This window comes from Procambarus clarkii, chromosome 59, assembly GCF_040958095.1.
Source record: "Procambarus clarkii isolate CNS0578487 chromosome 59, FALCON_Pclarkii_2.0, whole genome shotgun sequence".
Taxonomy (NCBI): domain Eukaryota; kingdom Metazoa; phylum Arthropoda; class Malacostraca; order Decapoda; family Cambaridae; genus Procambarus; species Procambarus clarkii.
This window is the reverse complement of record NC_091208.1, coordinates 7,848,624-7,865,873: the sequence shown is the minus strand read 5'-3', so window position 1 is coordinate 7,865,873 and position 17,250 is coordinate 7,848,624. Positions and strand designations below refer to the sequence as shown.

General features: G+C 49.4%; 1 protein-coding gene across 2 annotated transcripts in view; it reads right to left on the bottom strand.

Moving 5' to 3' along the window:
* Positions 1 to 17,250, bottom strand: part of LOC123749859 (glutathione S-transferase kappa 1) — a 215,643-nt gene that overhangs the window by 85,033 nt on the left and 113,360 nt on the right. For both annotated transcript variants that reach the window (XM_069306858.1, XM_069306856.1), the window contains exon 4: positions 788 to 940. In XM_069306858.1, the coding sequence (XP_069162959.1) occupies positions 788 to 940 (153 nt within the window). The remainder of the gene's footprint in view (positions 1 to 787; positions 941 to 17,250) is intronic.

Here is a 17,250-nt window from a genome sequence, read left to right as displayed (position 1 = left end):
CATTGCTATTCAACTTGTGACCACAGCTTTGCTAAAAAATTACAAAATATTTATGACACTGCTATTATTTTGCGTTGGTAGTATTACAGAAGAGCCTGACTGTGATAAACACTGTGAATAATGTTCAGATACCAGTGAACACAATGCTGTTTATGATGTTCAAAGCACTAGGCAGGTAGCCACAGCACTCAGCCATTATTTGGTCCATGTAAGCATCTTCAAACGACAGCTCATGTTCCTTTACAAAATAAACTTTGGGAAAATTATTCGAGTTCGAGCTAGTTTCAAGTGTTGATCATTTTCTTACAAATTCTTGAGGTTTAGGTTTTTTGAGCCCAACAGTTGTATTGGTTCATTGACTGTCTGGATGCTTTCTCAGTGGGAGTGGCAGAGTATCACCCTCTCTCTGCATCTTGTGAGAGGGCGACATTCTGGTCTATGGTAGGCTAAACAGAACTCTGCAACTGATGTGAATTAGTAAGTGGGAGCACTCTCAGCGAGAAACCTTCAGACAGCCACAAGGAGCTTCCCCCATCAAAGTCCAGATTTCCCTTGAAATTTCAGGAGCATCCAATAAGACAGAGCATCCTATTACCCAGAAAATATACCTTGATACCTGCTTGATGGGGATCTGGGAGTTCTTCTACTCCCTATGGCCGGCCCGAGGCCAGGCTTGACTTGAGAGTTTGGATTACTAGACAACAATATGCACCCTCTAAAACTATGAATATGAATAACAAGAGCCTACAACCCATTTTTGGTACAGATACAATTTAAGGCCACATACCCCATACTGAACAGCTTCTTCAGTGTACGTTTCTAGACGGTTCTTTGTCACCTCTTGTGTCATATGCTCCTGAATGTGTGCAAGCTGGTCCTTAGTAAGTCCTGCAACCTCCCCAGCTCGCTCCAGGGTTTCTTGAGTTGTAATGTCTTCATCCTGTAAATTATAAAACCTATACTATAAATACTTCAAAGGACCTCGAAATCATATTACCTGTGAACACGTCACATTAACCATTAACCATTAAGCTGCGCATGGCATACAAATGCGACCGAGAATGCCGGATACGATTCAAATCGCCCGTAGCTACACTTGGTTCACTTCAGCTTCCGCAGGGCTCATGTAAACAGACACCATTTAAAACGAAAATCGTGGGCAACATTCTCCGGTGTGAGAGCCACAGTACTATATGAGCAACCTGTTATAAATAGTGGGTTGTACTAGGGGGATCTAGTAATAATTTGGTGAAGGGCAGCAGTTAGAATAAAGATGTATCTCTAGTAGTTGAGATCAGTAAGGCCCGGCCCCCAAGAAACATACAATAGTAAACTTATAGTGGCTTATTACTGAAATTGTCAGCCTAGAGGTAGATCATAGATCTCCTACACAGGAAGAATGGATACTCCTTTAACTAACTTATTTATTAACCCCTTAACAACCCCCATATACATTCACACCAATAACAATAATTACTTTACCACACTATCTTACATTAAAAACCTTGGTCCACATAGGCAGGATACAAGGTTTCCAATAGCACAAGCTAGGGTAAAGTTTACTAGTGAAGAACTTGAAGCTTGAGGCAGGTAGTGAGCTCACGTGGTACCCTAACACAACGCAACACTAAGGGGTACCCAAAACACTGGAAAATACTACCCCAGGTCTACACAAAATCTTACAATCTCAGAGTAGGCACAATTAAATACACAATACTTATCTTAGTAAACTAGACACAGAAATAGGTAATGGTGAGTAGTAGGAGGAAAGGGAGAGAGGTGCAGAGCCACACAGTATAGATGTTTACACCTCGAACGCCAGCCAGAGAAGACCGCATCCAGCTTCCCGTCCAGGGCTCCCGAGTTGTTGTGGTGCCGGGAAGAGCCTAATTGATCGTGCAGCTATACACATTAAAAATCTTCACTGATGCACAATATTGTTTACTCGTTCTAAGGATAGTTAATAATTACTACAATGTTATACTTAATCCACAACAAGCTCAAGAGTCTGAATGCTTTGTGAGCAACAAGATTCGTCCTACGTTTGGCAAGGAAGATACGAACAGGCACGTCGGCAAGCGTGTCTAATATAAAGTAGTTTATTTAGCTCAATTTGACCTCTGGTTTATAACCGGGGAAACCAGGGTCGTAACACAACCAAGGCTGGTCCATGCAGCATGAGCTAACAGCGCTGGTGTTCAGCTTATGACCACAGCATCGCCTAAAAAGTAAAAATAAATATGTAACTGCTATTATTTATTGATGACAGTATTAAAGAGGACCCCTGACTGTGATAAAAATGACCAGGATTGTGAAAATAGCAGGATTATTCTGATAATTAGCACTGTGTGGGAGGAGAAATGCTGAGGGAGGGAAGGAGGTAGCGTCGTCTGCTGACTGTGTGGCTAACTGTTGTCTGCACTCACCATACCAGCTTAGTGGTTCGCTATGGTGAACACAAATGTAGATACTTAAATATAACGTGTGTATTAGTATAATAACAGCAAAAGGGTTATGTTGGGAGTAAGCATTTTTGTGAGTCATCTGCATGACTTGTCACGCTGTGTAGAGTGGTCAGTATGCTGTTTGGGCACTATACCAGCTAAGTTGTACAATTATGGTGAGCAAAACATGTAGATACTTTTATATAACATCTGTATATAGTGAATAACAGCAATAACAGTATGGTGGGAGGAGGAATATGTTGGCGAGTAAGGCGTTGAGGGAGGGAAGATGGCGGTGTTTGCTGGCTTGGTGTGGCAGCCCACTCGTTGGTGTTTTGACTCACCCTACCAACTAAGTGGTTCGTTATAGTGAACAAAACATTCAAATACTTATATATAACCTGTGTATATAGAGTAATAACTGCAAAACTATTTGTTTGTTGTTTTATGAACATAAAAATTGAATCACTAATATGCACACCATACTTTTGAGTATAGCAAAGATTCACCCCTTTTATTATATAAATATATCACACTACAGACTATTGAAAAATATTACTGCAAAAACAAAAAGCTTTGAATGTAATGAGGCTTCCCAGAGCTATCCATGCTGATATGCTAATGTCAGACTTTGGCATCAGTCATGTGTATGGAGTTCTGTGGGCCTACTGGGAACCACGAGCCAGAACCTGGCCCCCCTCACAGAAGCACGAGGAGGAATGGCCTATAGAAACCCCCATGTGGTTGGAAGCATTCTATGTCTGCCATCGACCAGGTTGGGCACCCAGAGAGGTAAGCATCCCAAAACCACCCCCCCCCCCCAAACTGGTGAAAATTGCTACAAAAAGCCGAACAAGTGGATAGAACTCCCCAAACAGACATGAGCAAACGAGTATGACGTCACACGTTGCCGCGCCGCTGTCTACGCAGCCCTCCCCCCTCCTACTGTTAGGTAACAGAGCATCAGGGTGAAAGAAACTATGCCCATTGTTTCTCGCCGCGCCTGGGATAGAACCCGGGACCACAGGATCATGCGTCCAGTGTTCTGCCCGTTCAGCCACTGGCTCCCGTGCAGGAGCCTCCGGGATTCACCAAGAAAATTGTGTTTCATTAGATTCAACACTGGTTTTCTGGGGGGAGCCCTGTCAGCTCCCCGGTGCTACCAACCCAAAGACGAAAACAAGAGGAACCTAACCCGGGAGGCGGAAGTCGCTCACCCCCCAACGCAAAGCAGAGATAAAAACTGCAACTGCCAATCCAAGGCAACACAGGCTCAACAAGGCCTAGAAACATCAACAAAGGAACGCATAGCCATCCTACGATCAACTTGGGCACGGGGATAGACAGCAGGCTGGCTGGACTGAACCACCCCGCGGACGACCCGAGAGAACCGCACCCTGGAACAGGGAAGAAAGGAAACCGGAACAGCCCAAAGTGTGACCCCGGTCATGGCAGCCGTGGCTTGCAAAGAACTGTGAATCGCCACAACCGAACACAACACACGATGCACCCCTGGCCAGACCAACCGAGCATCAACAACCCATGAACCCTTCTGGAAAGCAGCTGTGTTAATCATCACCAAAAAAGGAAACGCTGCAAGCGAACAAACCTATCAGGAGAAAAAAAAGAGCCGAAACCCAAGTGCCGGAGAAGAGCGTGAAGCACCCCGACCTGACCCCCAGAGGCCAACGCTAACAAGAAAAGAGCCTTGGAAAAATAATCCAGAACTGAAGGGGCCACAACAAACCGAGGAGAAGAAAAGAGAACACCCAATCCAAGAACCTGGATGGCTCAAGCGGCACAAGAGCAGGCCGGAGGTAAATCACGGTAAAGACAGCTCGCGAATTGGTGCAGAGGTAACACCAAAACCAAAGCAACCTGGAGCGGCTCCACCAGCGCTGCACGAGACAAGGCGACAGTATGTGGCAACATGACGGCCTAAACCTCTACAAGAGAAGGACAAGACCACTCCACCAAATGCAGCAAACCTACGAAGGGACAAAAAGAAAAAGGAAGGACCGACAAAAAAACCCACACCGCCGCTAAGACGAAGCACTCAGGTGGGACACCATCAATGAAGCCTCCTGATCACCAACATATGGTGAGAGACTTGAGGCAGAACTGAACCAGTCCTGCCATGGACAGATCGAGCATAGGAAGAGGCAAAGCTGCGGGAAAACCCCGGGTGCAAACACCGAGCAAAGAGAGCCGGAAACTGAACCCAGCAAGGAACCACCCGCCAGACACACACCGAAACTACGACATTGGTACAACGTTCGAACAAGTTTTAACACCTAACCAGTTAAAACAACCAATATAGCACGATGTAACAACGTTCTAATACATCATAAACACGTTAAGCCAAAATGTAACAACTTTATTACAAGTTGTAACAAGCGAACAAGCGAGAAATAGAGACAGTTTCGGTTTGTGTTTCCAGGGCAGATGGATCCAGATGGAAGAAAAAGTTTAGAAAAACAGCCCAAGCACCAGCAGCTAGGGACAAAAGCGTAGAAGGAAGATGAGAAACGAAGAAAATGGGCAGCAACTGGGAATGAAAGGGACATGACCAACTACACACAGAACCCAGGAAGGAACCTGTACACCAGGTGATTGACAGTTGAGACCAAAGAGACCAAAGCTGGACTGGACTAAAGAGAAAGAGCTCAACCCCCGCAAGCACAAATAGGCGAGTACAAATTGGTGATTACAGAGAAGCCAATGTATATGGAAGGGCTCAGCCAGGCACTGCACGACGGTCAGGGAATGAGTGTCCAAAATAAGACCATGAAAGACGGGGCCATGCCCCACCGTGTAACAAAGAACACAGACAAACAAGGAAGGCCACAGAAAGAAGCACACAAAGGGCCAAACAAAACACCACAACCAGCCCCTAGCACTCCACGAACCATCGCCTGGCCGAAAGAACGCCCGACCGCATAAACTCACCTGCAGAGCGTAGGCACGAACGTGTCACGACACATCTGAACCGAGAATATTCCGGAAGCACCGCTAGTGGAAGAAGGCCAGAGCCTCACATGCAGGAGAAGAGAGGGGTAGAAGTGAATGCAGCACCCCACACCCATATGCAGAGAAAACTAAGCGTCTTCCCCATACTGGTAATCTAGAACACCCCCAGTATCAACAGGACCCAGACAGGAGAGATAAAAGAGCGAGAGAGGTGAAGCACCCGAGAGAAAAAGGACGTGAAACACCAACACTCGTGTATACCGTCCATAACAAAAACTCCTACGTTGCATGCGCAGGAGGTCCGAACTGCACAACCCGCTCGGTGGGGAGAGTGCCAACTAGGAGTATTTAAGGAATATTAGCAGTGCCGAGACAGAGCACAGAAAAAAGATACAATTACAAATGAACGAGACAGTACCGAAAACCAAGAAGAAACACAGAAGAGGACCACTGAGTCCTTAAAAAGGTCTGGAGGTAAGCCGTATCGGAAGACGACAGACGTTCTAATAATACAGGAAAAATCGAAGACCTTCCCGAACCTTCGAGATCCTACAGAAGCAAGCACAAAATCATGAAGGCTCATAAAGGCACAGTCGCACCCGAGACAAAAGGTCACACAGAACCCCGATACGAGGGGAAACATGACCCCAACATGACGGAGAAGTCCTGTCCCAGAGAAGAAGGGCAAGAAAAACGGAGAAGAGTGCCCACCGATAGGACGAAACCGACGGACCTGAAGGGACAGGGACCAAACCCGGGGAGGGGCCGACGCCCAACAGCTCGTACACAGAGGGGGGGGGGAAGAAATAAATCCACTCCCCTTAACTATAAGCCCTGCTCAGAGGGGAGAAAAACACCGGTGGGGTCCAACGAGGCCCGAGGTCCCCCAAGAAAGCCCCTCCCAATCCTCGGGAACCTTCACGGCAGGCCCCGGGGCCGAGCCGTCTCCCCAAAGCCCAAGCCTCACAAGAAAAAGCTGGGACAGCCGGATAAATACTAACTCGCAGGACTCTGAGTCGAAGGTGCCACCGACGCGAAAGGTAGCATACGGAGGCAAAAACCAGTGAAAGTCACCCTGAGACAAGGGGACAGAGCAACCCTGGAACTCGCACAAAGCAAGTGGGGACTCAGGGGTCACATCCATCGGACCCACGTGTCCCCGTTGGGATTCCCAGGGTCCTGAGATGGAACTCACGCTCAGGGAACCCCAGGCAGGGTACTGCTAACCGGCGCCCAAGTCTACCAAACAACTTTCTAAGAACTGAACCCCCGGGATGTGTACACTCAAGGGGACCAAGCAGGGGGTACCACTAGAAGAGAAGAGAACTCTGTACTTAAGGGACAATAACCAAGGCAGATCCCCCCCATCAGGCAGGCAAACAAAAAGAAAAAGAAAATCCCCCAAGAGGACAGCGTACCCAGGTGGAACAGAGCTGGCTGCTATAAACAGTGAAAACAAGCTGTGCAGTACCCTGCGCCCCTTACCAGTGCAAACTGCCCCTTGCCCTAAGGTGATCTAGGGAGACAGGACATCCTAGCACACAAAGGGCGGCCGAAAACCGAGCAGTAAACAGCCTAGCAGAGACAGAACCCAAGGAACTTGTGGAAGGTGGCCCCAAGCCCCAAGGGCAGTACTTACTGGGCACCTAGGGAGGGAAGCCCAAGGCACATGCAGCCCGAGTACCGAAGAATCACTTCTGGCTCACGCATCACCCAGAAAACAGTCGTCACACGTAAGGCACAGTGCTGAAACAACCACTGGAGCCAGAGCACATGCCCTTCGCCTATAGAATCAGCCTCAGAACTGGGGTGTGGATGGCCGGCGCGGGTGGTCTGGGGTTCCCCCTTCTCCCCTCCTGGGGAGCGGGGAGCTGTGCAGACGGTGGTGCGGCGACGTGTGACGTCATACTCATTTGCTCGTTTCTGTTTGGGGAGTTTTATCCACTTGTTCGGCTTTTTGTAGCAATTTTCACCAGAATAGGGGGCTTGTTTAGGGACGCCTACCTTTCTGGAAGCCTAACCCGGTCGATGGCAGACATAGAATGCTTCCAACCACACGGAGATTTCTATAGGCAATTATTCTTCATGCCTCTAAGGGGGCCAGGTTCTGGGTACCAAATATCGAACAAGTGGACCGAACTCCCCAATGAAAATTAGCAAACGAGCATGACGTCATCACGTTGCCGTGCCGCTGTCTGCGCAACCATCCCCCCTTCCCTCCCCAGGAGGGGAAAGGGGGAGCCCCAGACCCTCGCACCGGAGATCCAACCAGCAGTTCTTGGGCTGGATGTCAAAAACACGCGAAAACACCGCCAACCAGTGGGATGCCTCTGGGGTCTCACCCAGAAAATGGTGCTCCATTATATTCAACGCTGCTTTTCTGGGTGGAGCCCAGTCGGCTCCCCGGAGCTAACTACCCAAAGACAAGGAAAAACACAGGGACTTACCCAGGAGGTGGTTAGTTCTCATTCTTCAACGTGAAGTTGAGATAACTGGCTGCAACTGCTAACCCAATGCAACTCAGGCCCTACTAAGTCTAGGGACACTGACAAGGTAGCGAGCAGCCAGGACCCTGTTCGACCTCCAAAAACCCGTGCCCAAATGTCAACCCAAACATGTTGCCAAAGACAGCAGCCAGAGCAGCAAACTTACGAACGTCGTAGGCTCGGGGATAGGCCGCAAGCTGGCTAGACTTAATAATCCTGTGGACAATCAGGGAAACCCGTGCCCAGGAGCAGGGAAGGAGGAAAACCGGGTCTTTCCAAAGTGCATCCCCGGCCACCACAGCCGTGATGCACAAATAATGGCGGAGAGCCACAACCGGACACAAGACATAATGCACCCCCAACCTGACCAACCAAGCATCAACAACCCAAGGACCCCTCCAGAAAGCAGCAGTCTCATTCTTCACCAGAAAAGAAGGAGAGGGCTGCAACCGAACAAACCTACCACCAGGACCAAAGGAGCAGAAACTCCTGTGCCAAAGGAGAGCATGATGCTCCCCAACCATACCACCAGAGGTCAATGCCAACAGGAAAAGAGCCTTAGAAAAACAATCCTGAACCGAAGGGGCCACAACAAATCTAGGAAAAGAGAGAAAAGAGAGCACCCGGTCCAAAGACCAGGATGGCTCAGGAGGCGCATGAGTAGGCCAGATGTGAAACAACGCACGAGACAGCTTGTGGAATGGGGCAGAGGTAACATCAATACCGAATGCAAGCTGGAGTGGGTTCAACTCCACCGCACGATACGAGTGATAGTATTCGGCATAAGATGATGGTCCTGGAACAACGACGAAAAAAGGAAGGACAAGAAAACCTTATCAGAGACCGAAGTACACGTACGCAGTGATAGGAAAAACTGGAAGGACCGTCAGGAAACTTTATACAGCCGCCGAGACGAAGCACGCAGGTGGGAGACCAACAACGAACCCACCTGCGCCCCATACAAGTGATGATAGACTCGAGTCAGAAACTCCAGATGCGAAGACTCGAGAAGAAGAACGAACCAGCCTCATACTGGGCTGGACCGATCTGCTGAAAGAGGAAGAGCCATGGGAAGACCACCAGGTTCGGATTCCGAGCAAGTCGAGCCTGAAACCAAGGCTGGGCCGGCCAACAAGGAGCCAGAAGGACAACTCTCCCGTGGTTGTAAGTTCCCGTGGTGAACAAGCGAACCAGAACTTTGAGCAAATGTTGAACTCGTGGAAAGAGGTACAGGTAACTCCACCTGGCTCAGTCCTGCCTGAAGGCATTGGCCCCGACTGCGAGGCCATTGAGGAAGGGCGCCACAAATACCTGAAGACGCCTCAACAACGTCAATGCTAAGAGATCCACTTCCGAAGGCCCGAACGTCTGGCAGAGCCAACTGAACGAGTTGGCCTTGACCATCCATTCTGTGGACAAGGGAATAAACCGGAACAGGCCGTCCGCCAAAACATTAGACACCCCCAAATGTGAACTGCCAGGAGAGTCAAGCCCCGAAAACTCAGCAGACGAGTCACCCGAAGCGACCAGCCCCAAAGAGTCAAGAACCACATAGAACTTCCTCGGTTCAGGCAATAAACCACGGGGAAACAGTCTGAATGGAGCCAGAGCATCAATCCGCGAGCAACCCGAATCCTCCGGAGCGACATCCACACAGCCACAAACTCCTGCACCGTGCTGTGAGTCCGACGGTTCCCATTGTCCCTGGCTGGCCCGGTGAACACTGGTCACAAAGCCCCAGACATGAGACGATGCGTCCGTGAACACATCGAGCGAGGGCTCAGGTAAGGGCCAAGGCACTGAACCCCCAAAAAACCCAAAGAGGAAGCCGGTGATGCAGCAACCAACGTAAAGCCCTCGGAGACTGAACCCAATGGTCGCTAGAGAGGCGGAAGTGACATCCACGAAGGAACCAGAACAGCCGACAAAGCCATACCTGACCCGGCGGGTAGACCATCATGGCAAAATTCAGGCTCCTGCATAAACCCTTGAGCAACTGCCACGTGACTCGAGAACCCCCTCAGGAATAGCCGAAGGCAGGAATGCAGGTGAAGCAGAGCCGCCGGAGGAAGAGACAAGGAAGCGGTCTGAGCGTCCCACACAAGACCCAACCAAGATCAAACCTGAGAGGGAACCAGATGGGACTTCCGCCAGTTCACCAGGAACTCGAACCCAGCAAGCTGGGAAAGAACCAAATCCCTGGCGACCAGACACGTGGACTGGCTGAGATCCCAAACCAACCAGTCGTCGAGGTAGGCCAGAACCCGAACACCCAACAGATGCAGGCGGTTCACCATGACCCGAGTAAGGTGTGTGAAAATGCGAGGGGCCAGCTTCAAGCCAAATTGAAGGTAACAAAAGCGGTAACCTTGACGCCCCACAACAAAACCGAGTCAGTCCCTGAACTCGGATGAATCGGGACGTGCCAATTGGCATCCTTAAGGTACAGGAACACCATCCAAACGCCTGGCTCCAACAAAAGACAGACCTGGGATAGAATAGTCATCTGAAAGAGGGGCAATAAACCCATCAACGGGTTCAGACGGGACAAGTCCAGAATGAACCGGAGGTCCGCGCAGTCCCGTTTCGGGACCGGAAACAGGTGGGAAACCCACCTGAGAGACGAGGTCATTTTAACCATGCCCAAGCATACCCACCTCAAGATGACTCGACAGAGAGCAGAAGAGGCCTGCCCTGCCAAACCAGAACCCCCCGAAGAAGCAAGCACCGCCTGCCGATTTGCGAGTTGAGAAGCAAAAAACAGCAAAGCTGCATCCCGCAGGAGCGGCGCGAACAGCTTCAACATAGACGACACACGCACTGCCGAGGGCAACACACCAAACCCAGAGGCGGCCCCAGGCTCCTCCACATCCAACTCAAGCCAATCTAAGGACAGCTCAAGGAGGGAGAAGAAATGCAGGGCAGAAGCCAGCAGGCCAATTGTACGCAAATCCTCAACGACCAATGCAGCTAAAAGGGGAAGGAACCTGCATATGAGCCAAGGGCAGCCAAGTACTGAACAGTAAATGACACAGCGGAGTCAGGTCCCAAGGTGACTTGTGGAAGGTGGCCCCAAGCCCCAAGGGCAGTATTTACAGGGCACCTAGGGAAAGAAATCAACCCGTTCTCGCTAATTAAATAAGTCAATATTGACTTATTAAATATGTGCATAGGTGACATACTTAACATAATAGATACCCTTAAAAAGATTCATAGAAAACACCGACCTTACCTAACCTACTTAGTATGTTAAGATAAGCATCTTATTGCTTCGTAATTACAATTATTACCTAACCTATAATAGGTATAGGTTAAGTAATAATTGTAATTACCAAGCAATAAGATGCTTATCTTAAGATACTAACAAGGTTATGTAAGGTAGGTGTTTTCTATGAATCTTTTTAAGGGTATCTATTATGTTTAGTATATCACCTATGCACGTAGTTAATAAGTCAATATTGACTTTACGAATTTGCGAGAACGGGTTGAAAGAAATCCTAGGAGCAATGCAGCCCTAATACCGTAGAATATTAATCCTGCCTCACACCCCACCTGTAGAGAAAGACCACGAAACAAGGCACAGTAACTGAAAGCAAAACTGGAGCCACAGGCACCTGACCAGCCAATATCACATCAGCCAAGAACTGACAATTGGATCACCGATGTGAGGGTCTGGGGCTCCTCCTTCCCTCTCCCGGAAAAGGAAGGGGGGAGGGGGAATTGTGCAGACAGCGGCGCAGGAACGTGATGACTTAATGCTCGTTTGCTAATTTTCATTGGGGAAGTTCTGTCCACTCGTTCGGCTTTCGATAGCAATATTTTCACCAGAATAGGGGTTTGTTTTCGGGGTGCCTATATTTTTGGGTGCCAGATCTGGGCAATGGCAAACATAGAATGCTCCAAACCACAGGGGGGGGGGAGGTTCTATAGGCAATTGCTCCTTGTGCCTCTCTAAGGGGGTCAGGTTAAGGCTCGTGGCCCCTGGTAGGCAAGAACTCCATGCACTTTGACTGAGGCCAGAAAACTAATAGTTACATATCAGCCTGGATAGTTCCGCGAAGCCGATGGGGCTCCCCCCAGAAAAATAACACACATAACATCAGTTTCTCAAACTTGCACAAACACTTAAATTTTTAGTGCATAATCAACTAGGAAATGCTCCAACTTTGCCTAAATGATGACCAACATAACTTGAAAAAACAAGAAAATAAAAAATGTTTTTAAAATTGAATATTGAAAATTTCATATTTTCAAATCAGATTACAAAATATAAAATATCACAAGCTGTTTATTTGGTGTTATTATGCTCTTAGAATAACATATGATCTTCAGTTCCATCAAACTAGATTATAGGTTTTCAGTATAATTTTCTTAAAAAAAAAATCGTCAATATAGCATTTGAAATATGCGGCAAATTTAGTAAAAAAAACAGCGTTGAATGTAATGAAACGCCATTTTCTGGGCGAGTCCCGGAGGCTCCCCGGAGCTATCCAGGCTGAATGGACATGTATAACTTTCTGGCATCAGTCAATGTGCTTGAAGTTCTTGCCTACCGGGAACCACGAGCAACCTGGCCACCCCGTTCAGGGAGGCACGAGGAGCAATGGCCTATAGAAACCTCCCTGTGGTTGGAAGCATTCTATGTCTGCCATCGACCGGGACAGGCACTCAGAAAGGTAAGCGCCCCAAAACAAACCCCTATTTTTGTGAAACTATTGTTACCGAAAGCCAAACGAGTGGACAGAACATCCCAAACGAAAATTACCAAAGGAGCATGACGTCGTCATTTTCCCGTGCCGCAGTCTGTGCAACGCCCCCTCCCCCTCCCTAGGAGGGTGAAGGGGAGCCCGAGACCCTCGTGCCAGTGACCCAACCTTCAGTTCTTAGGCTGGATGTCAAAAAACAGGAAAAACACCGCCGACTCGGCGATGGGAGGGGTGCCGGAGAGCCTCCGGGACTCACCCAGAAAATGGCGTTTCATTACATTCAACGCTAGTTTTCTGGGGGAAGCCCCGTCGGCTTCCCGGAACTACCTCACCAAAGATAAGCAAAAGAGGGAAAGACCCATGAGGCGGATGCCAAACGCCCTAACACAAAAACAAGACCACAGGCGAAACCAAAGAACTCTGCAGGTGACCCGGCAGACCTGAACACCAGAACAGGAAGGAAGGGAACCCGGGCAAACCAAAACACGCCTACGGCGCAAACCAAAACACGCCTACGGCGCCAGAGGCCAAAACACGCAGAAAACAGCGTAGTGCCACCACTGAACAACACATGAAGCAGCCCCAGCCTGACCAACCAAGCAGCAATCCAAGGACCTCCTCGGAAAACAGCAGACCCAAATATCACCCGAAAAGAAAGAGACTGCAGCAAAACAAACTACCACCAGGACCAAATGAGCAGAAAAAACAAGGGCGCCAGAGGAGAGCCTGAAACTACATGACCCAACCCCCAGAGGTCAACACCATCCAGAAAAAGAGACCCAAAAAACACACACAAAAAAACACCAGAACAGAAGGGGGTCATGACAAACCGAGGAGAAGAAAAGAAAAGAGACCACCCGGGCCAATGACCAGGACAACACCGTCAGCACATGAGCTGGCCGGAGGTGAAACAACACTCTAGACAGTAAGTGGAACGGAGCAGAAGGAACAGCAACATTGAACGCAAGGTAGAGCGGCCCCGCCAGCGCCGCCCAATTCGAGGGAAAAGCATATGGCACCAGATGATGGTTCTGGAACAACCCAGAATGGAAGGACAAGACAGCCATATCAGAGACCGAAGCACCCTTCACAGTGATAGGAAACCCGCAAGGATCGCCAGGCAACTGCACACTGCCGCCGAGATTAAGCACGTATGTGGGAGACCAACAACGAAGCCACCAGACCCCACACACGCGACGAAAAACTCGAGACAAAAACCCCAGAGGCGAAGACTCGAGGGGAAGAACGAACCAGCCTCAAACAGGGCTGGACCGACCGGCAAAAAGAGGCGGAGCCGCGGAAAGACCCTCAGGATCGGAAACCGAGCAAAGCAGCGCCCCAACCAAGGCTGGCAAAGAACCCAGAGGGAACGGCCGCTAGGTAACCAGGAACCCAATCCCGGGGAGCCGGGAAGGAACCAACCCGGCCGAGCAGACATGCCCCGACCGGGAGGAACCTCACTCCCCGGGACCCCTGAAGGACCAACATGGTCAAAAATGAAAGAGCTAGGACCCAGGCAAAGCTCAACGAGGAAAACGAGCACCACGAACTAAATTTCAAGACGCGAAGCAAAAAACAACGACCCCTACAACCCACAGGAACTGCGCAACCATCTTCAGTAGGGAAGAATGACGCACGTATGTCCGAGGGATACATGAGAAGAACTACTCAGGACGTGTACCGTAGGAAAACAAATATGTACCTACGAGAAAAGGAACACAAAGAAAAAGCCGTAGCAAGAACTGGAATCCTAGCTCGTCCAGCCCCAAAGAAAAGGAGCCGAAGGGCAGGAGTGGTTGATTGGAAGTTAACACTCACCCGCAGACATTGCAACACAGAAGCTGGCAGGGAGATACAAGGTAAAATTTAAAGAACTCAGTTCCACAACTGAACATTAGGGGAAGCCAAAATCACGGAACTGAACATGTACCGAGACCAACCCAACACCAAACAACAGCAGAGCCAATAAGTACCTACCAAGATAAACAACTTTGTGTAGCATAGAGGTAGGAAAATAGGCAATGAAAAGACCCTATTTACGGTCCTGGCACCGGCATCTAGGAACATGAGAGGACAACAAATATATTACGGACGACGAAGATCTAAGTAGCAGCCGGTAACGTAATGTACACGACCAACCACATCGAGTGTTGTTGTTGAACACACATACACAGACTCCATTGATATAAGGGTGCAGCCAAGCACCGAAGACAGGCAAGGAAGGAGTGTCTAGAGACCGAGTCAATGAATGAGTATATAGACAGCACAGATTGAGGCAATGAAGGAGTGTCTAGATATCAAGAAAAGACCCAGGCGCAGAAAGATGAAACACCAAAATAGGCGAAACATCCCTCACCAAACACCGGAAATAGCGTAACACCAGGCGCCACTGAGCCACCCCACACCCACAAGCAGAGAAAAGAACAAGGTGATTGCCCCACATATAAACTCCAGAACACCCCCAGTATCTAGGGGGATATGACAGGAGAGAGAAGATGAGTGAGAACGGCGTATAAGCCACTAGAAAGGACGGGGAACACCACCACTAGCGTACACTGCCCAAAACAAAACAATCACCCCGGACCCTACGCCTGAGGTCGAGCCACACACCCGTCTTCCTGGGAGGGCGCCAGTAAGATGTATGTCACGAATATTTGGAACAGCGAGACAGGAAGGAGAGACGATGTGAATACAAAAGAATGCAAAACAGAATCGAAAGAAGAAAAAAAAGTACGGAAGAGGACCAACGAGTCCGAGAAAGGACTGGAGAGAAGCCTCACTGGAAGTCAACTGACGTTCAAATAATATGTGAAGTATCGAAGAGTTTCACGAACCGTCGAGAATCTTGAGAAGCAAGCACAAAAACAAGGAGGCACATATGGGCACAATGGCACCCTTGACCAAGGGTCACGCAGGGAACCCGATACGAAGGGAACACAAGTGCAACACAGAGAAAAGTACTTGTCCAAGAGAACAAGGTTAAGAAAGCGGTGAAAAGCACCCACAAGAAGGACGGAAGTGATGGACCCGAAGGGACACGGAACCGAACCCGGGTAGGGGCAGACACAAACCAACTCGGACTGAGAAGGGGGAAGGAAAACCCCACACCGAGGAACTGCGTCCCCGCTCCGAGGGCACAAAACCGAAGCGGGGAAAACAGGGACAAGGCCCCACAGTCAACTCCTCCCCAACCCAGGGAACCTCCACGGCAGAACCCGGGGCCGAGCCGTCACCCCAAAGCCCCGGCCTCACAAGAAAAATCTGGGGCAACCATGAAAACACTAAGGGAGGGTTCCCACTGGTCAGATCCATACGCCATGGCTGGAGGAACAGGCTCGAATGCCTCTGCCGCCACCCTGGAAGAGGAAACCCCCAAGACCGCCCATATCTCAACACCAATGAGACCCAGCTCCAACTCCGAAACCTGCAGACGTTTCGGAGCCGGAAGCATGGAGGAAGGAACGTGTGCACAACAGAAGGGGAAAGACTCGGAGGGGCGGACAGAACTTGAGCCGAAGAAACTTCCACCCCAAAGTCCGGATCCATGTAACCAAAACAGGGCAGCTTTGGCGCATCCGGGGCCACAACCAACTGAGCGCACTACAGAAGCTGAACCAAGCATGCAACGCAGCAGCTGCATGCACCCACATATGATGAGTAGAATGGGTGAACTAGAGCAAGTACAGACAACCATGTCGCACGACTTCGGGTCAAAAGAATCACTGACCCTACAGGCAGCATGGCAGAGGCACAACTAGTAAGAGTCGCCCCGAGATAACAACACAGAAACCTTCAAACTCGCAAGAAGCGAGAGGGGACTCAAAGGTCACATCCACCAGACCACGCAGCCCACCGCAAGGTCACCCAGGGCCCTTAGCCATTTTACCACGCTAAGGGAAGCCCAGGCAGGATACTGCGAACTGGTGCCTAAGTCTACCAAACAAACCTGGGCATGTGTATGGAAATGGCAAGAGCCACAAACATGGAAACCCACTTCGGCCAATCATCAGCCAGATACCCACACCCTCATAAAGACTGGCTAAGTGACTCAAAGGCTTGCTGACTCCTTATGTACCTTGTGCTTTCAGCTTGAAGTCTCCAAAGGAATTTGTTGACTTACTGCGGGAAACACAGGCCACAGGGATAAGAGCCTCGTTGGACGTAGAATCACTGTTTACCAACGTACCTGTGGATGAAACAATCGGGATGATAGCGGAAAGAGTGTATCGTGATCCGGCCTGTACTCCTCTTGACATACCAGAAAACATTCTATGGAAACTACTCCAAGCTTGTACTAAAGAGGCACCCTTCTTAAGCCCGGATGGGCACATATATAAGTAGATGGGGTCGTGATGGGTTCTCCCCTAGGTGTCCTGTTTGCAAACTTCTACATGAATACCATCGAGCAGAAGGTCTTAGTTGACATGGACTTGAAACCCGCCATATACTGCAGGTATGTTGACATTTTTACACAGGTACCTGATGCCAGACGTCTGCAAGAGCTGAAGGAGGCATTTGAGCAGAAATCTGTGTTGAGTTTCACTTACGAGATGGAGAATGATGTGAAGCTGCTCTTTCTAGATGTAACAATCACGGAAAGGAGCGGAGGCTTCCACATTGCAGCCTACACTAAGGAAACAAACA